The sequence below is a fragment of the Poecile atricapillus genome, chromosome Z, assembly GCF_030490865.1.
Source record: "Poecile atricapillus isolate bPoeAtr1 chromosome Z, bPoeAtr1.hap1, whole genome shotgun sequence".
In the NCBI taxonomy this organism is placed as follows: Eukaryota; Metazoa; Chordata; class Aves; order Passeriformes; family Paridae; genus Poecile; species Poecile atricapillus.
This window is the reverse complement of record NC_081289.1, coordinates 81942814-81964761: the sequence shown is the minus strand read 5'-3', so window position 1 is coordinate 81964761 and position 21948 is coordinate 81942814. Positions and strand designations below refer to the sequence as shown.

General features: G+C 38.1%; 1 protein-coding gene across 1 annotated transcript in view; it reads right to left on the bottom strand.

Annotated features, from left to right (window-relative positions):
- ADGRV1 (adhesion G protein-coupled receptor V1) overlaps positions 1–21948 on the bottom strand; it is a 255005-nt gene that overhangs the window by 137029 nt on the left and 96028 nt on the right. The window contains exons 74-82 of the mRNA XM_058825861.1: positions 20912–21753; positions 17885–18002; positions 16830–17001; positions 13539–13781; positions 8700–9107; positions 7465–7649; positions 6161–6410; positions 5845–5984; positions 4585–4745 (exon numbers count right to left, since the gene is read on the bottom strand). Coding sequence (XP_058681844.1) covers positions 4585–4745; positions 5845–5984; positions 6161–6410; positions 7465–7649; positions 8700–9107; positions 13539–13781; positions 16830–17001; positions 17885–18002; positions 20912–21753 — 2519 coding nt within the window. The remainder of the gene's footprint in view (positions 1–4584; positions 4746–5844; positions 5985–6160; positions 6411–7464; positions 7650–8699; positions 9108–13538; positions 13782–16829; positions 17002–17884; positions 18003–20911; positions 21754–21948) is intronic.

Here is a 21948-nt window from a genome sequence, read left to right as displayed (position 1 = left end):
TTTGATTCACAATGAGATCACTCATGAGTTTATTTCAAGTACTAACACATATTTAATGTTCCCATGGGAGTTGAAATAATTTCATCATGCAAACAAGCAATTTTTGAAAAGCATTTTTTTGGTGTCACTTTCTGCATGATATGGGCAATTATCATAATAGTTATATACAAAGCAAGAGTAACTTCAGTGTCCACATTAGTGCATGCAAAAAATGTTTCTAAATTACATAAAAAGTTCTAAGTTACATAAAATATGCCTCCTGTTACGTAGCACTATTTTAGGAAATAGTTATAACCTTCTAAATGGCAATCTCCCATTTCATCTGTGTTGAGCACAAAAATTTGTTGTAGCAGTACTCAGGAGAAACAACACCACTTTTTATTTCACTTATTAATTGTAAACATGAACAGAACACAAATGGAAAAGGCCCTTTCCTACCAGCATGTAGTTCCTGGGAAGAGGACTCTAGGAAAGTTAAGGCACCAAGGAAAACACAGCTAAATCTCAGAGTTAGTTGGAGTTAATTGTGCATTCTCACACCCTAGTCAGGACAGGAATTTAGGTAATCAAGGCAGATCTTTTATATTGGTCTTGAGACTGACTATTTGTTTAATTACCAGTATTTGTAAAATTTGAATGAAATAAATAATTGCTAAAAATATTATTTCTAAGTATTCCAATATTACTTATTGATATTTATATGACCATCTACATGAGCTCTCTTTTTTCTTTTTTTTTAATATTCTTCAGAGCTAGATGGAAATGCCAAGATAAATGAACAATATCCTTATCACTCTTAAAAATAAAACTGTTTGTTATTTAAAAGATTCATTTAAATCTAGTAAACTGTATCATCACACAAGTAAGCATCTTCAACCATCCAAAAAAGCTGAAAGGCATTGGAAAGCATTTGCCTCAAGTTCAAAGTAACCCCTCAACTTTAATTTTTAAAACACAGTTTTGACTTATGCTAACAGTAAATGACTAGTTCCGAGCAATTATCTACATCTGTATTGATTCCAATTCAGCAAAATGTTTTCTTAGCTTTGCACAATTTTTTCTTCAGTTTCTATAGCATTTTTCACTTAACAGTATTTTTTTCCACCAACTTACTTGTTTTTCCTCTGTAATCCAGTAACTGTACTTTAAAATACACTTATTTCTCTGTGCTAAATTTTTTTTTATTTTTTTTTAATTTTTTTTTTTTTTTTTTTTTTTTTTTTAAATATAACCATCAATTTGTGTGTAACAGGTAAAAAACCTGAGCGGTTTCTTCTGTTTCTTTGTCTTTCTTTTCCTTGTCTGACATTTTAAAAAAATTAGGGAGCCTAGATTAAACCTGTTAGGGCAGTTTGCTTAGAAGGGACAAATACATGATTAAGCTTCTTGTATGATTTTTGTTACTCATATAGTGCTGATCTAATACCGAAGTCATTAACCTCACAAAGAGCATACCCAGACCCCCATTTAAGAGGGTTAGTCAAGAATTCCATTTAGCATGTTTTCTTAATAAGCCCATTATTCTTAGTGCCTATAAATGCAAGAGTTCATTTCCAACCTAAATAATTCTATGGTTCTAAAAAAAAATTTACTTTAAATTGTGGTTGCTGGAATATAATAGGAACCCAGCTGCAATCTGAACGGCTCCTTCAGAAGCCAAGTTGAGTTTAGAATTTAGATCCCCTGTTTCCTGCTTGGCTTTTTGGGACTTATGCTGTTGAGGCTGCTATTGAAGAGAGTCATGTTCCTTATAGGTTAAATTCTCAGGATTTTCTCCAAAGATCTTGGGCAGCAGTTGGGCAGAAGAGTGTAATGGAATCCATCTCCCCTGACTTATCACTTCTGAGTGTAAATTCCAGCTAAGTTTATCAGAGAAATTTGACAAAGAGGATGACTGTACTGCTTCTAGCAGCACAGATGATTTTAGGATTTTTAAGTTTCTTCCCCCAAATGAATGACATATTATCTCTTTTCAATCAAGCATCTCAAGAAACAGCCAATCAGACAAGCAAGGGGTGTGCCACATGTAGTAGATTTAAATGGCCCTAGGGAGATTGTTGACCCAGACCTGGCAAACAGGGGCATAGCACAGCAGTTTGGACAGAAGGGGTGCAGCTGCTCTCCTGGCTCCTGATGGTGGGTTGTATATTGGATGAGTGTTTTGGTTGGGTATTTATTTTTTTTTTCACTGACTTGACTAGATCCAGCAACAGTTTACAAATGGTCAAAAGCCATTGCTGCTGCTGCCAGCTAAAGTGTGCTAAACCAAACAGAGCCTCCCAGGAAGGACACAGCTGTCCAGACCCCTGGCTGCAGGGAGTGTCTGAGCCTGGGGGAGTACCAGAGGACAGTGCAAAAGGCACCTGTGTGTGGTGTGAGCAGGTGAATGATCTGCTCTGTCTGGCGGCAGGGCTTAAGCAAGGAGTGGAAAGGCTAAAGAGTCATAGAGAGAGCAAAAGAGAAATGGGCTGGTGGAGTTACAGCCTTGCAACCCTGAGAGGAGCTCAGCAGGAGTCAGAGGAGCCCTGTCCCTTTTAGCATCAGGCAGGAGGAGGACACCTAGGAGATGGGGAGAATGGAAATTGGTGCCTACTGCCTCCGGACCCCCAGCACCTTCCCGGGTGCCCTTACAGAAGAAGCACGAGGCCCTGGGTCCAGAGGCTCAGGCAGATGACAGTAAACAAAAAAGTCTGTCTGGAGAGTCTTCCAGGTGCACTTGTCTGTCAGATGGATCACAACCTCAGGAAATTAAGAATAAAAGAAGGGTAGTTGTAGTAGGTCACTCCTTTCTGAGGGGCACTGAGGGCCCTGTATGTCAACAAGACCCATCCCACAGGGAAGTCTGCTGCCCTCCTGGGGCCCAGGTATGGGATATCAGCAGGAACTCCCTGAACTAATTCAGCCCCCCGATTATTACCCACTACTGCTTGTCCAGATTGGCAGTGATGATGTTGACACAAAGGGCACAGGGTTATTAAAAAGGACATCAGGGCTCTGGATTGATTGATTGATTGATTGATTGATTGATTGGTGGGGCAGGAGCACAGGCGTGGTTCTGTTAGTTCCTTCAGGAGCAGGGATGAATGATAAAAGGAATAGGAAAACCCACATTACCAATGAGTAGCTTAAGGGCTGGTTCCATCAAAGGAATTTTGTTTTTTCTACTATGGGTGATTTTTACAGCACCGGGCCTGCTTGAGTCAGATGGGCTACATCTGTCTAACAAGGGCAAAAGGATTCCAGCCCACAAGTCGGCAGGGCTGGTTGAGAAGGCTTTAAACCAGGTTTGAAGGGGGAAGGGGATGAAACCAGGCACTCCAGAGATGAGCCCAAGGGTGGTAAGCCAAAGTCAGGGGTGAAATCAGCAGCCCAGCTGAAGTGCACGTACACTGATGGACGCAGTGTGGATGACAAAGGAGCAGCAGGAAGCCATGGCACAGCAGGAAAGCGATGACATTGTCGCCATCACAGAAACGTGGAGGGATGACTCACAGGACTGGAGCACACTGCACTGGACAGCTACAAGCTCTTCACAAGAGACTGGAGAGGGAGAAGACTTGGAGGGGTGGCTCTATACGTCAGGGAAGCTCTGGACACCATGGAACTTGAGATTAATGACAACAAGATCAAGTGCCATGGGTAAGTATCAGGGAAAGGCCAACAAGGCTGACATCCTGGTGGGAGTCTCTGATAGACCACCCAACCAGGATGAGGAGATTATTGTATAAGCAGCTGGAGGATGTTTCAAGATCACCAGCTCTTGCTCCTGGAGATTTAACCTGCCAGACATCTGCTGGGAGCTCAACACAGTGGAAAAGAGGCAGTCTAGGAGGTTCTTGGAGTGTATGGAGGAGAGCTTCTTGTCACAGCTGGTGACTGAGCCTGCCAGGGGTGGGGCTGTGCTAGACCTGCTGCTTGCAAACAGAGAGGAGCTGGTGGGAGACGTGGTGGTCAGAGGTCTCTGGGGCACAGTGACCATGAGTTCTTCATATTTGATGAAACAAGGATATTGAAACTTGAATAAAACTTCTACACTAGTCTTCCAGAGGGTGGGATTCAGCATGCTGTCTTGGAGCGTACCTTGGGAAACAGCCCTCAAATGCAAAGGGATCTAGGAAAGTGGACATACTTCAAGAAAGAAATCTTGAAGACACAGAAGCAGGCTGTCCCTATGTGACAAAATATGTGCCGGTAGGGATTGGGACGGGCTGCCCAGGGAGGTGGTGGAATCACCACCCTTGGAGGTGTTTAAGAAAAGACTGGATGTGGCACTCAGTGCCATGGTCTAGTTGTTAAGGTGGTGTTAGGTGATAGGTTGGACTCAATGATCTCAAAAATCTTTTCCAACCTAGTTGATTCTGTGATATTTCTATGCTTGACATTTTTTTTGCAGTGGCAAAATTCGTCAGCGTTCAAATACCAGACAAGATGGCACCTTTAATAACATGAAGTAAGTTAACATACATTCATTCAATATTCCACTAAATAAAAAGATTGCCATCAGCTACCAAAAATGTTAATAATCAATCAGTTTTACTGGTCACCACTTGTTATTAGTGAGAAAACTGTCTTAAATGAACTGACCTGAAATGCAGATGAATCCAGAAGAAAAAAAGGCCTCGTTGTATGAAGACAAATTATCTGTTTGGGCATAAACTGCATAAATAGACATATGAGAACAGGAGCATTCCACATAATCTGATGTGTCATCAACCACTTTGCAGAACCCGCTATCAGACAGCCAGCTGCAAAACAACAATTTCACAAAGTTGGAAATGGACTTGTGTAATTCACATGGTAAGCAGACTTAAAAAAATTTGTTATATTCCTGTAATATCAACTTCCCTAAACTACTGCAGAGTTGTTTTTTTCATCTTTCAACCTTTCATATTAAGTGTCCAGAATACCACATTTACATGAGATTAAAATGTTGCTGTTTTATGGTTTTTGATTGTTTTTTAATCTTTGTAAATATATTAAAATTAACCTTGTTTTCATTAGAGAATTTTTGTGGCCATGTTTTTAAAATTTCTGCTAGATTTCTAAGTCTGTCTGGCTTTTCAAACAGTTTGTTACTTAACTTACTTACTTGTTACTTAACTTTGCTCAATATCTTACCCTGTTATTGAGAACATTTTATACAGCTCTTTGTTGGCTTGAAATTAAAATTCCGTTTTTTTTTTGTTTTGGTTTGGGTTTTTTTGTTTTGTTTTTTGCTGGTTTTTTTTGGATTTTGGTTGTTATTTTTTGTTTTGTTTTGGGTTTTTTTGTTGTTGTTTTGGGGTTTTTTTTTTCAGTAGTGCTGAAGTGGTTTGGAAAAAGGATAAGGCATACCACAGGTGATATCCTTAGCCATTTCTACTGGAAATTGTGCCTAGATAAAAGGAGAGCATACAGGTAAATTGCAGTGCATCTCCTCCATAAGAGAAAGTTTGTATCAACAGCAGGCTGATATCATCTAGTTGTTCTAATGGAATTGAATCTAAACCAACTAGACTTCAACAGGATACAGAACATAATTATCTCCAAATCATTAACACATTCATTGATGCAATTCTGGGATTTATGGCCTGTCATTGTAACCTAATGCATCATTATACAATCTAAATGATATTTTGATGAATAAAGGGGAGAAGTCTGAGAAATATATGAGCTAGAATAACTACTTATTTTATTATAAGAAAAGTTTTATGTACTGTTAAAATGGCCAGAAAAATTAAGGAAAAAATACATGAAATGGATCTATTTTATACTTACAAATTATTTAATTGGAGCTATCACATTTTACACAAATATATGGATTCCTGGTAGAAAATGGAAAACTAAACACAATAATAAAATAACCTTTCAGCAGCTTGATTCCAAAGAAGACATAGAGACTTCTGTGGAACAATCCGACTTCCTTCAGCATAAATACGATAAATGACTTCACTGTTATCTTTCAAAGGTTGTGAACTCCGACCCTTCAAGCTCATTGAAAAAACCTAAAAAACCATGTATAATGTAAAGATATATTTAGTATTAAGATTCAACACAGTGCTTGTTTTAATCAGAGAGGACCATAAACATGTTCATATTATATTAAATACATTTATTATGTTTTAAGTAATATCTAGATTAAAACAAATTCTTGGAAAAGAAAAATGCATTATATTCAAACCTTGTTCTTCAGGGCAAGCTCTTTATCTCTAGTAAGGAACCACTGCTGGCTGCTATATTCTGTGAACTGCACGGATTCACAGCTCTCCTCCTGGGAAGATGATAATACTACAGAGACCTCTAGCAGATGTTCAGGTACTTGAATGGAATCCCCATCTTTTCCATTAAATTTATGTCCATTTATTTGCTGAGGAAACCAGCTGTGAGCCATTATTGCAATATATGGGCAGCTGTCAAGGATATTTTTACCTCTGTGGAAATGGAAAAGCAATAGGGCTGGTAAGTGGGACCAAGATTCACTATTCACCACATAATGAGTCTAAAAGGTATTTTGATTTGTTAGTACTTAATTAATTCATCATTTTTAGGCTTGTGATATTTAATTGGCACACTGTTTCAAAAAAAAAGGTCTGAATTTTTACATATTTCAGTTTCTCAATTTCCTCGCTGGGATTAGCTCCTTATGATCTGCACCTAATCCTATCCTAAATTGTCAAAACACTCATCTTTACAACTTGATGTAGAACTGAGTCTAAAAAACAGGTGAGGCATTAAAATGGATTATGTTGCTTTGGTTTGGTTTTTTTGTTGGTTTTTTTCCCAGCAGATGATCAAAAAAACACTTAGAATAAAGAATTTAAACTTTTAAGTTCTAAACACTGAACATGCATTCCATCACCAGCTGCTTAATAGATCCTCAGTGGGAGAAACACAGTGTTTAAAACCATATGTCTCATAAAAAAGAATAATCTCTTTCTTCAGTCACCTATTTCCCCTGCCCATTAGCCTGATGAGGGTATTATGCCCTTAGTGACAAAACTAGCAACTTTTTAAACTATGAGTAGCTTTAAAAAATTTAAAACCATGTTCAAGTGAGCAAACCCAAGAACATACAAATTACAAAATAGCAGTAGAAATTTTGGGTTCTAATCTTCATCTAAGGCTTAGAACACAGCTCTGCATCATACAATTACATATTATTTTCTCAGCAAGAACAATCAATATTTTTCCAGCTAATATTTGAGCTAAAGGTGGGTCAATACATACCAGATCTCCTGACTCATGTTCCCACATATACCCCCTACAAAAGTAACAGTTATGTGTGACACCCAATCTTACAAAGGTCTATATATTGGCACTATGACACAGTGCTTTGTAAGATCATGACACCGTGACAACACATTCACATATGGGTAACATACTAGATAGAAGACAAGACCCTTTTCTGAAAATACAATTTTTATTTTCTGTATTGGTAAGTTGTCATGTATTTGCAAAACATATTATGAATTCAAGCTTACTAACCTTTCTCCTGGTGATCCACACTTTATCCCAGTCAACAGAGAAAAAGCAAACTTCTCAGTCACCTCAGCAAGCAGGCTGTATCCTTGTGTGTCCTCACGTTTTGGGCTAGCCAGAGCACAGAGTATCTCATAGAAAAGACTTCTGCTTTTATCAGTGAGTAACAGTTTTTCACCTACACCTGTAACCTAATGAAAGGAGAAGAAACCAAACAACGTTTTACACAAAGGAATCTGCTTGTAACATTTCCTTATTTTCAATGGTCTAGTGATACCTTTTCTGTGATTCCAATATTCACTCTGAAAGTTCAGAATATTTTCCCCAACTCCTGATCACTGCTTCTAAGGCATAAGACTCAGTCTGTCAAAACTACATAAAGATATGCTTACTAGGTCATTTGATTATTAAAGAAAGGATGTGGCATTTTTCATTCTTCCACTAACCAAAGGTTGCTGAGTCCTGAGAATTTTTTAAATTATTTTCTCTGTTTTCTGTGTGGCAACAATCAAACATTAATGGATACTGTTATATTTATATCTAGGTATTTAGAAACTTTCCAGCTTCTGTACATTATTCCAAGAGTCCAGAAGAGACAGAATACCATAAGACTAGTTCATAATTTACATATAACTTAGTGCAGTGCTTAAGCACTCAGCTACCCTCACAGCCCAGTTCCCTAAGGTACTGGAGGAAAAAAGATCGATGCTTGGTTAAGACTACAGCAGACTCCAGCTGGTAAGATTTGTTTGTGTGTTGACTGCAGTCTGCTATAAAGATATGAGCAGGGGTTGTGCCAGGCCTAAAAAAAACAAAGGTGTGACCTGAGAGTCAAGAAAAACATAATTAAAAAAAAAAGTCAAGAAAACATAATAAGCTCTACACAGCATCAAACAACAGCACCAAAGGGAAAATTGAACAGTAGAAAATCTTGAGCTACAGGTATGTATGAAAAATATACTGGTTGCTCATTTCAATCTATTTGATTTCTGATTTCTTGCCACTGTCCTACTTAGTGGCAAACTCTTCCTTGATTGTGGGACTTGACAATTTCCACTTTTACTTTTGCAGTCTGTGCTTCTGAGTCACTGCTGTGGATGTGATCTGCCTTATTTTACATATCTATATCTATATATATATTTGTGTGTGTGTGTGTGCATGTGTGTGTGTGTGTGTGTTGTTGCATTATTATACTCTAATTAATGTTATTAGTCATTTAAGACAGAACAGGAAGTGTTTACCTTATCTATTATATGCACCACAGCAGTAAGTTGCTCTTCTGTAGTTTCTGTAGCCACTTTGACATTCAGATTCTGAAGGATTTTGTGTAAAATGGTGTCATCAAGAGGCTGATGCAGTTGATCAATCAGTCCCCAAACTGGCAAGGAGTCCAAATCTGAGACAATGGTGATGTTAGAAATACCATACACATCATCTACCCTGGCACCGCCTGTGGGATTAGAAAGTACAACCTGGAAACGTTTAGGAAATGGGTTTAAAGATCCTGTCTTTGGAGTCAGGATCACATCCAGGAATGCATTTCTCTGTCCTTGTTCAAAAGTTAATAAACCTTCAGATCTGGCAAAATCTTGTCCTGCCACAGCTGGAGATATGAAGGTCCGTCCAATAGGTTCAGGTTTTTGTAGCTCCTTAAAAAAAAACGAAAGAGTTTTAGGTAGCATTATGATAGACATAATTGTTCAAAATCACCTGCTGTAGAATACATTTTAAATGGGTAAAAACAAAACGTATTAAAAGGAAGTCATCTTTCAAAAAGCAGTTATGAGTGATGAAACAATTACATTTGAAATAATTATCTCTCTGAATTAGTAATCCATCACACCTAGAAGAATAATTATATATATTGTCAGTAGTAAACAGGGTCCCACTCTTTCTTTTCCTGAACAAAAACCAGAAAACTTTTCTGTGTGAATGAATACTATAAGAATGTTAGCACATATGTGAACTCCAGAAGGGTTCATGTTAAGACCATGACTGCAGCACAAAGTCCCTCACTTTATTGTGAAGAAAAGCATTACACATACATAGAAAACTAAATAAAATCAAAGCAAAGTGAAGATTTTGGAAATCTGTTTCCAAATTAATATCAATTCATGGTATTCTAGTCCCAGAATACATACTTAAAAGATGAATAATCCATTTAAAACAAAGGCAGAGCAAGTACCGTAAAATACACATGCAAGGCGGTTAGACAAATTTATCTACTAATGCTACATGACCTTATTTCCTTGGGAAGCAACATTATTTTTACCTTCCATGAGGTTTGCAGTTACTCTTTCATTCTTCAAAGTCCTGTTCTTTTTGTCTTATGCCATAACCTTGACATTATATCTGGTAATATAATAAACTTGCCTTAAGAACCTAACTTTCTGAGTTATATTATCTTTCAAAAGTACATATTAATTTAATAAGTGAATCTTGTATACTGACTCCTAAGAAAAGGTCTCCTATTGAATAAAATGAGGATTTTCATTTGTGAAATACTAGACTCGATTTGAAAATATTTAGCTTTTATTGGTAGAGCTTATTTATGGAATGAATCAGATATTTTCTCAGTTCACTGGAGAACCTGGTAAGTCAATGCAACATGTAACTGTTCAAAATTGCACTAGACATGATCACTTCACCTGTGAAAATTCCAAGGGGAAGTTTCCTTGTGTTTATCCCTTCACACTGAGAACTACGAAATGGAAATAAGCAGTAACAAAAGCACTAGTGACAAGAACAATGTCTAAGAAACCTTTGTAGCGATGAGAGAAACATCAGTTTCCAGTTACTGCCTTCCTGTCTTCTGTGCCCTCTTATTTTAAAGCTACTAATAGTACCAATACTTAAGTAATTGGCCATGCATCCTCAAAAATGAAAAAAGTCCAAAGGTTGGTTATAAATATTACAAATGGATAAGAGATTGCCCACTATATTTTAGCTTAAATATACACTGGGCAGTAGCAATTTCTTTTCCATTTAACAGCTAAATTATAGTGAATTCTTAGGTTGAATAAATGTGAAAATTTGTTACCATGCAATCTAATTGAAACACTGGCCAACTACAATAGAATAAATGCATGGAAACACCATGTAAACCTATGTCGTTAAAACAGACATGCATTCAATATAACAATAGAATGCAGGACCTTTTACTATAAAGGGTAAGTATATAATAACTCATCCTCAAAAGAATGATTTTAGCCATAAAATCATAAATATTCAAAGTAGATGAGGCCAAGTACTACTCCAATATGATGGCAAACTTGAAAGAATATCTCTTGTAGCCTGTGCCTTGATGCTGGATTTACAAACACTAAGGAAGTGGCGGAGAGAAACATCATCAATAATAATGAGTTTAAGAGAAACAAGTGTCATCAGCTGTCAGAGTCTTGTGCTAAAAACATAAACATCTCAAGAATGAGTGGGGATGATAAAATTTACTTTAACACATGTTATTTTTGATTAGAACAATTTTTTTGTTTAGTACTCCAAGAATATTGAATAAAATTTTATTAAATTTCTCTTTTCCTAAGTATGGTCTGGTAAAACAAATTTGTGCCCTAACAGAGCAAGTCCTCATGTCTGAATGTTGTATACATATGCATCAGGATAAAACCTTAATTACAGATGAAAAAGCCTCAAAAGTTGAAGGCTCGGAAGAGCCTTAGAACAAAGTAAGAAATATATTAGGTGCCTGACTGACCATAATCTTTGACTCCACTGCTAAAAAACCTGCTAAATAAATACTGCTAAAAAAAACATTCTTGACAATGCAATGAGAAAAAGTTCTTTTAATAGTAGAAAACCAAAGAAGCTCAGCCCAGGAAATGTTTGACTGTTTCCTGAAAAAAATGCTAACCACAGTCATATTTACTTTAATGAATTACCAATTATTTAATTATTAAATGAATAATAAAATCTGTGATTCTACAAATTGTTTGGGTTGAAAAGTATCTTAAAGACTATCCAGTTTCAAAGTCCCTGCAGTGGACAGGGACAACTTTTACCAGACCAGGGGCTCAGATCTCCATTGAACCTGGCCTTGAACACCTCCAGGGATGTGGAATCCACAACCTTCTCTTCCCAGTGCCTCACTACTCTCACAGTAAGGAATTTCTTCCTGATATCTAATCTAAACCTGCTGTCCTTCAGTTTTAAGCCATTCCTTCATGTCTTGTCACTACATGCCCTTGCCAAAAGTCCCTCTCCAACTTTTGGACAGGTTTCCTTTAGGTGCTGCAAAGCTGCAATGGGATCAGCCCAAAGCCGCCTATTCTCCTGCCTGAACAATCCCAATTCTCTCAGCATTTCCTCAGAGCAGAGGTTCTCCATCCCTCTGATGAACTGAGCGGCCTCCTCTGGTCTTGCCCCAACAGCTCCATGTCCTTCCTGTGCTGAGGACCCCAGGGCTGGAGGCAGCTCTGCACGAGCACATTCATCAGAAAGGCACAGAGGGTCTGACCCCCCTCCCTCCCCTGCTGCCCACGGGGCTCTGGATGCAGCCCAGGACACGTCTGGCTTTCTGGGATGGGAGATCCCATGGCTGGTTCATGTCCAGCCCCTCACCAGCACCCCCATGTCCTTGGGGGCAGGGTAACTCTCGATCTGTTCATCCCCAGTCTGCACTGGGGGTGCTCTGACCCAGGTGCAGCACTTTGCACTTGGCCTTGTTAAACCTCATGAGATTCCCAGGGGCCACCTGTTGAGCCTGTCCTGGTGTCTCGGGATGGCATCCCATCCTTCAGGAGTGTCAATTGCACCCCTCAGCTTGGTGTCATCTGCAAATTTGCTAAGTGTGCACCCAATCCCTTCATCCACACTGTTAATGAAGACAGTAAATAACACTGGGTCCAGTACAGATCCCTGAGGGACACCACTTGTCACTGGTGTCCACCAGGACTCTGAACCATTGACTACAGCCCTGTCGTGGTCACTATCCAACCACTTTGCTATCCATCAAACAACAATCCATCCAAATCCAACATTAAATCCTTCTCTTTCCAATTTAGAGAGAAGGATGTTGTGGGGGATTGTCAAGGCCTTACAGAATTTCAGATAAATGACATTGGTAGCCCTTCTCTTGTACACCGACGTAATCCCCCATCATAGAAGCCCACCAGGTTGGTCAGGCAGGACTTGCTCTTGGTGAAGCAGTGCTGGCTCTCAGCAATCTCCTCCCTGTCCTCCATGTGCCTTAGGAGACCTCCTGGGAAGATTTGTTCCATGATCTTCCCAGACAGAAAGGTGAGGCTGACTGGCTGGGAGATCCCAGGGTCTTCCTCTCTACCCTTCCCTTTTTAAAGATGGGTATAGTAACACCCCTTTTCCAGTCATCAGGGACCTCACCTGATTGTCAAGAGTTTTCAAATAACAAGGGAGACTGTCTTGGCAAGAACATCAGCCAATTCCCTCAGGACTCTGGGATGCATCACTTTAGATCCCATAGAGTTGTGTACATTCAGTTTTGTCAGGTGGTCATGAACCTGATTTTCCCATACAGTGGGAGAGACTTGCTCCCCCATCCTGCTGTCCATCGACTTCAGAGGTGTAGGAAAAAAAGGCTGCCAGTGAAGACTGGTAGAAAAGTTGTTGAGTCCATCAGCCTTTTGTTAATCTGTTGCTACCAGTTTTCCAGCATTGTTTACTGGGGGAAATACATTCTTTGACCTTCCCTTTCTGGTTAACATACCTCTAGAAGCCCTTCCTTGTTTTTTTTGTGTTCTCTTGCCAGGTTCACTTCCAGCTTCACCCTGGCTTTTCTTACACATTCACACTCCATCTCTATTCTCTTCCCAGCTCACCTGTCCTTGCTTCAATTACTTGGGCATTTGCTTCTTTCTCTTTAGTATGACCAGCAAGTTCTGACTCAGCAACACCAGTCTCCTGCCTTCATTGCCTGATTTCTTGCTCCTGGGCATTGCTAGTTCCTGTGTTCTATGGAAGACCCTCTTAAAGATCTGTCAGCTGAGGGCATTTTCCCAGGGGAACCCCCTGACTACTTCCCTGAAGAGCTGTAAGTCTGCTTCCCTAAAGGTCAGAAAAAGATACAAAATAAAATAATAATGTCTTACCTGCATACTGTAGCTAACCATTGTGGTTACTGATGTGCCAGAATCTCTAAGAACTTGCAGACTGATTAAAGCTGTCTTCTTATAAGCCACAGCAAATCGAGATCCCACAGCAAAATACACTAAACCATGAGGAGCATCACTTTCCAGGACAGTTATAAAAGCAAATCTGGCACTGTTGTTCAAAGCAGCTCCTGAGCTTACAGCATACAGCTCAACAAAAATATAAGTTTCAAATTCTGGTACCTACAAGTGAGGGATGATTTTCATATCATTATTAGATCTACTAATAACTTTCAGCTTTAAAAAAATGTTTATATATTATGTTGTACATACAGTGGATCACCTTAATAACACTTTCCACAAGCATGCTTCCAGAAATGTACAATAAGTACAGTAAAATATATCCTAAAAAAAAATACTGCAATGGGCTTCACTCTGTCAGGCACAAAAATTAAATCCCAGATTTTTCACATGGAACTTACTGCATAAAAATAGCTGTTTAAATAGCTATTTTAATAGCAGGCATTGTGGCTGTAAATTTGACATAAATGACAGTAAACTCTCAAAGACTGCCATATTCCAGATTATGGATTTACATAGATGTACAGTTTATGAAGAATTTGCTCTTTCTTTTTACCTTACAAAAAGGCTTGTACTGACCTACACACTTTTGGAAAACCTGCACAGAATTAAATATGCAGTTTTGAAAATGCAATTAATTTGCATAATAACTCTCCAGTATTCAAGTACTGAACTCAGTTAAAATTCTGAAGAACATTTTCTATACAACATGTTTATGCATGTTTCACAAGAAATTAAAAACTCAGAAGATTAGCACACTTAACTGAATTTATTGAAAATCTCAGAGTTTAGGCAATACCATTTGATAAGAGTTTGTGGTCAGAATTGCGGCCAGAGTAGAGTGGGGTGACAACACGTAAGAGGAAAAACTCTGCAGACACCAAGGTCTGTGGAGAAGGGGGAGAAGGTGCTCCAGGTACCCAAGCTGGGATTCCTCTGCAGTCCATGGTGCAGGCCATGGTGAAGCAGCTGTGTCCCTGCAGCCCATGGAGATCCAAGGGGATGCAGAAATCCACCTGCAGCCCATGGAGAAGGCCCATACTGGAGCAGGGGGATGTCTGAGAGGAGGTTATGACCCCATGGGTAGCCCACACTTGAGCAGGTTCCTGACAGGGATCTGCAGACCCATGGAGAAAGGAGCCCACATTGGAAAAGGCTTGCTGGCAGGACTTGTGTGGGGCACCCACACTGGAGCAGCCTGTCCTTGAAGGACTGCACCCTATGGAAGGATGTCCATGCTTATGTTCTCCAGCTTCTGGAGAATTGCTGCCTGTGGGATGGTCTCATGTTGAAGAAGTTTCCCATTGGAGAGACCCCATGGTGAAGCAGGGGAAAGACTCTTCCTCCTCCTGAGCAGCAGCAGGAACAATGTGTGATGAAATGAACATAACCCCCATTTTGCAAATCTGTTGCTGGAGAGGAAGAGGTAGAGCTGGAAGGAAGAGGGGACGGTGGAAGGTGTTTTGAGGTCTTAGTTTACTTCTCATTATCCTGCTCTGATTTTATTAGCAAAAAATTCAATTAATATCTCTAATTTGAGCCTATTTTGCCCATGATGATGTTTGGTGAATGATCTTTCCTGGTCCTTGTCTCAACTCATGAACCCTTTGTCATTTTCTCTCTCCTGCCCAACTGCAGAATGGAGTAATAGAAAAGCTTTGGTGGGTGGCTGGTATTCAGCTAGGGTCAACTCACTACATGAAAAAGCTTTGTGTTTCAGCTCTGAATTCTTGGAAATCCTACTTTAATTCTAGGATTTTTAGCTAATAAAGTCAATACTGCTGATGAAGTAAAACTTACAAAAGCGAGAATGTATCCTACAAAAATGTAAAGTATTCATTTAATATATTTTTTACTTCATCATTTCTTTACGCATTTAGTACTAACCTACAAGCTAACTTATGAAAGAAGAATTGGAAGAAGAATTAGGAAATATTTGGAGGGATAAACCACATATGTTTTCAATTAAATTGTTAAGTAGTTCTCTAAATGAAATGTTCTTGAGTAATGATAGGTGCAATTATACTGGAATGAATGGGGAGCTTCAGCCTTCTGTTAGCACTTGCTAGAATGGCACAGGCTTGTGCTTCATGTGGCACATCTGCATGTGTCTGCAGCTTCTGCACTGCTGTCATTAAACACTGATATCACTTCTTTGGTCTAAAGAAGTTAATAACCTCAGTTTACTCAGCAGGGAATCCTGTGTCCTATACACCTATTCATTTGCTCTGTAATGTAAAGATAACATCTGAAGATGGAGAAGGAAAATGGCCCTTTTAGTGAACTAAGGGAATGCATTCTCTTTCCTAAACAGGAAATCCCTATTTCCTACATATAGAATCTTGCAATATTTTCTAGATTTGAGTCACAAAAACCATGGAAATCTTCCCATCTAGTGTTTTTCCACTGCCCAGACTTTGGCTTTGCCACTAGCCTGTGTGCTAGGATAATTTTTTAGAAAATTTAAAACTCTTCAACTTTAAAAGAATAGAAAACATTAATCCTTCCTTTCTTAAGGGATTATTCTAACCACTAGGTATTCACACCAAAATATTTTTTCCTTCTCTTTTCAATAAACATGACTGAATACTGTGTTTTGTGTTAATACAATCATGTCTGTAATTTAGAGTGCCAGCTGGGTCTCGCAAGGCTGTTAGACTTAGACAAACGCAATTTAGTGGATGATGGCTCCTAAATTGAACTTCACTATTCACAAGGTGGATGTGAACAGATCTTTAGACACTACGAGATTCTTACACAGTTTTATGATCTTTCACAGATCACTGTGCTAGATTTAGGAATTTAAAATTACACACAAGTTATACTCAAAGGTTTTTTTTGTGCAATGAGATATTACTTATAAAATGTTCTTGATACACCACCCTAAGAAATTCTTTGATAGACGAAAAACTTACTGCATGAAGGATAAGAGTATATGACCAAATATTTTACTGAAACAACTCATTCTTTTTTATTACTGTTTTATAAAGATCTGCAATTTACTCTTCAAACTAAATACTTATTTCCTTCTCAAATTTTTACCAGTCACAATGGATGCAGTACAAGACTATAAATAAACGTGTTCAAGAGAAGGCAAACAGATATCAAGTTACTATTCGCAAACTAAGCATCATTTCCTCTGGACCAGAGTTTTTTCATCTTGACAAATTGCAATTCAATGCTGTAGATAAATGAGCAATACTTACTTACCTGATCAGGTTTTATTTCAATGGAAATGTTGCACGTTGTTTGACCTGCCATGCAGGTCGTGGCTCCCTGCACAGATACAAGCTCATTCTCCAAGTCTACACCATCCTTCAGAAGGACAACAGCTGTTTTATTAAAGGTCACACGCCAGAAGATCTTCACATCTTCAAAAGCCCTATAAGCAAAAGAGAAGAATATGCATGTATTGAAGGAAAGAACAGATTTAGAAAACATAAGCCACAGACATATCATACACTTCATGTTATTATTCAAAACTTATCAATAGGGAATCAACAGCTTTACAATGAAAAAAATAGGCTGGTTTCTTTTGTTTTTACATTTCTTCATCTAATATCTATTTAGATGATAAAAAAAAAAAAAAATTAACAGAAGAAGAAAATAAAGCGATTGTGGGAACCCAGATGCTTCTTAATTTTTGTTTCAGGTAACATGCAATTATCTGAATAAGAGACAGTTGTGCTTGGAAAGCAGGGATGTGCCCAAGTACTTTCATAAATACTATAGTAACCATTGGCCTGGAAAGCCAGGTAGAATTTGTCATTCCTGTAAGTGTAGGGTTACCATACTTGAGCATATTTGTTTAAAGCACACATAAATGTAATATATATATATATGTGTGTGCTAATTGGGAAAAAAGTGAAGATATAAACATACTGACACATAACTGCTTATCTGCTCTTTGTAGTATTCATAGCTACTTACATTACACAGAGAGGTGAGAATTGGAATTACACCTTTAGCAGTGTGAATACTTTACCTTAAACAAAACCTTCACACTTGCTGACTTACAGTATAGAATGCTAAGCATTTGAGTTTTTCCTGTTTCTGCTTTATACCAATAAAGTGACAGACCTAATTATATTCACAACTTAAATGCCCTGTGGCCAAAATCTATGAAGCTATTAAATGAGACACTTGTTAAAAAGCTCTGTGATGAAAACCTCTTCCACTAACAGTAGCTCCTGTGATTCAAGACAATATATTACAGAGTGATTACAGAGTGTGGGAAGAGCACTGGAATCAGCTGTTGCCTGCACCTGTTTGGTTGCCGTGCGACAGTCAGCAGCACCTCTCTGTTTTCTGAGTCTTCATCAAGTATCAGGCCACTTTGTACTTCTGGAATGAATCCCAAAATACCATTCTGGAGATCGCTTCCTGTGTAGGAAATAGTCCATGAAAGGATTAAGCAAGAAAGTTAAGCTGAGAGTAAATTATATTTTTAATATTAACAACTGCTAAAAATGCAGTCAGGTATCAAAAGCATGCTGCTCAATTATCTTAATATTTCTATTCTTAATTTACACTCTAGAATTTCAAATTTAGAATATAGCATTTCTAAATTTTACTTTTAACTATAGATTAGTAAAAACTATTTTTGAAAGCAAATTCCTTATGAGAGTCTTGGCACCATTTTTGCATGTAAGCTTGTATTTTAAGCAGCATTCAACAAACTGACTGAACTCTGTGTGTCTTGACTTCAAGAGACTAGGTGCTACAGTAATCTCCAGAATAATCTCAAAAGCCTTACTTATAATGCCTTTATGAGACAATCCCTCCAGCTAAGTTTATCATAAATCTTAAAACATTCTCTCTGGACAGAAACGGGTATCTACATATAAAGAAGGTAAGGTGATAAAGATGGGCTTCCAGTGATATAACTTAAGCTTTCTTATTCGTCCTATCCATCATGTGGTTGAACCCATCCATTTTCATAGATGGGTTTTTTTATTACATCGACTTTTCTCTTGCATCTTTAATTCTATGTGTGGAACTAATGAGCTGCAAGACACCCCATTTTTCTCAGGGGAATGCAAGTATCTTCAGAAAAACAGCAGTGGAAGATAAAACTTCCCAGTGTTAATGAGGGGAAACGAATGTCTTACAGTGCTCAATAAAATCTTGCTTCTAAAGGATTTCTCCTTGCAGGTAGTGATAGCTTTACTCTGGAATTGAAAAGGCGATCTACTTCCACCCCAGAGCTTACTAAAAGTCAATATATATATTAAGATGAACAGAAACTGTGTGTTTGCTTATGTGCATGCACAAATATTTGACCTGTGGTATTTATCTATACACTTAAATGGAGGTGCAATCTTTGACCCTTCCTCTTAATCTATTGTCTCATGTTACAACTTTACGGACACTTTGTACTGTGGGTATAACTCTAGAGTACATTAACACACTTCTGAGGTATTCAATACAAGCTTGAATTCCAACCTGTGTCTATACATATACTTCTGCAGTGAACGTGCATATCTGGGGAACTGGTTCGCTAGAACCAGTTCCTGTGTGAATTTCCGTGTAAATTACCATTTCTGTGGTAAATTCTAGAGACAATGCACATGAAGAGAATGTGTTTCATATGATCTGGTTTTGTATATGATCTTGATTGCCTCCTAAACTCATCCAGCAGTACAATTTAATCCTAGTTCTCAATACCCATACTGATTCCTTAAGCCTACCTAAATACACAAAACTCCCAGTAATGTTAAAGCATATACCTTGCTTTCTTGATTAACCTGAACTGAGTTAGCCTAAAATTCATTCCAATGCCCAACTTCTTTCTAAAATTTAATCTGTGTTGCAGGTTGGACTGGTATCTATTCAGTTGGTAAGTCTGACAGATATCTAAAAGATAAGGGAAATTGGAGCTCTGACATCACTTTCTCACAGTAGCACAATGACTGAAAGAAAAACTCTTCCTTGGTGTCCTTGTCCTCCATCCCCAGAAGCAGAGCATGACTACACTGCAGATATGAACTGCATAGTAGCAAAGAATGAAAACAGAAACTGTTTTTTATATTTTTTACTTTGTACAAACTCCATCCTTTGTAAAAGTCACTGAACTTAAAAATACAAAATATAAGAAATACATGTGACAGAATGCCAACTTAATTCAGGTTAAAAGGGCCCTTTAAGTCTCTAGTCCAATACCCTTCTCAAAACTGAATTATTTCTGAAACCAGACCAGATGGCTCAGAGGTTTGGGGCTTGGAAAAATTCCAGAGAGAGACCATGCAACCTCCCCAGGCAACCTGTGCCATTGGCTCTCTGTACTGAATAAATAAAGAAAATACTCAAGCTAAACCTCATTGCAACTTATATTCACTGTCTCACATCAAGCACTGCTGCCATAATGCATTATTTAAATAATGGGTCAGTAAATTTTTATGCCTCTCCTCTTTTAGGTAATCTTATGGTCTCAGTAGGAGCTATGTCTTCCTGTATTCAAATGCTCCATGACATTTTCTTTTACAAAATCATGTTTCATAGACTGTTAGGAAAATGAAAGAAAAAAAAAAAAAAAAAGGTAAAAGAAAAAGTAAAAGAAGCTTAAAGCAACTCGGAAAGCAAAGCACCTGAAGTAGCAAAATACAAATCATTTGGTCTTTAGAAACAAACCACGCAAAAAAAGGCAGTGATCTTTTTGTGCCATAAACTGTCAAGAAGCGGTCAGTATTTACAGTTATACAAAATATTTTGGTCTGAACGCAGCACTACAGTACTGTGAGAAAGAATCATTTGTACAATACCAAGAACAAACAATGGAAGCCCAGCATTTCTGTAAGAGGTTCCTCTTGGGCACTTTCATTTTCATACCACAAATTAATTGGTTACTCTTCTCATAGTCATAGGTCATAAATTATAAGAAATTATCCCACTTATTCTTTGTATTTGGAAATCATGGATCTACTGAGATGGGAATCTCACACCCCAGGAGGAAGGGTTGGAACAAGGAAAATGGCAAAAAACCAAATGAGCCTGCAGTGCTACTCCATCTCCAACACAAACACTTATGCTTAGTGTTCTCCCTTCATAAAGGACAAGAATAGAGATAAGCAGCACCTATAGATGTATTTTGAGTTACATTGCTAAGGGAAGCTAAGTGGGCTTTATGTATTAGGTGCTTCCTCTCATCTGGAAAATGTTCATGTTGGGAATAGAATACCTTGCTTATTATCATATAGAATTCCAATTTTACATGAAAATTGCTATAAGAACATATAGTTGATTACTGTTATTTAATTCAAGTATATTTACTCATGCCCTGTAAGAAATATTACCTGAAATAATTACTGTTGCAAAAGCAGCAAATCCATGTTCATCCTTCCCTTCCACAATCTGAGCTCCATACTCAGGATTTGAGAGGAAAACATAAAATGATTCCTGTCCTTCAGGCTCATCATCATCAAAAATTTTTATGGAGACCTGGCTTTCACTTTCTCCATCCAGCAAAGTCAGAGAGATTATCTGTTCTTCAAAATCTTCTCCTTCCATTGCCCATGAGAAGTTTGATTTTCCATAAACATTTCCAAAAGGAAACACTGCACTCTGTGCACTCACTCCCCCAAAAGTTTTAACAGTTATTTTAATATCACCAATAAATCCCTTGGTCCTTCTGATCTGAAGCACTGCTGTGTTGGAGGTATTGTTGTTTGTATCTTCTTCAACATAAATAAACTCTGGCCCCAAACTTAGTATTCCATGATGAATATCATTAGCCAGGATATTAACTGTTGCAACACTGAAAGCTGGATTCAAACGGGGACTCCAGTCAAGGTTTGCAGGTTGAACATCCAGAATTTCCACAGAAGTCAAATTTACAAAAAAAAATTCTTGTATTTCAGACACAGTGTCATCAATTATTGATATTTCTATCACTGCATTTGTCTGAAAATGTAAAAATATAAGCTCTCCATCATAGATGGGTATAAAGTCTTCTCGTGGTTTGGCACTTCCTGGAATGGTCTGATATGTCAGTTTAGTGAGATTACTTTGAAAACCAAACAATCTTTGAACGTTTAGTCTGACTACCCGGACATCTTCTTCAACTGAAACTGATCTTGAGTTAAGATCAAACTGGAAGATCCCCATTGGCTCAACTTTCGCTGTCGTAAATCCTGATCTGAAACAGAAACAATATCACATTAATAGAGGAAATACAAATAATGAAAAGCAAAGGAATCAAACATAATAATTGTCAGTGAGCAATCAATGATGGATGCAAGAAAGTGGAGTAAAAAAAGCATAACAGTAGAGGGAAGAAATAGCAACCATACAAAGCAAGACATAAAGAGGTTCCCTGAAAGTTGCTTTTGTA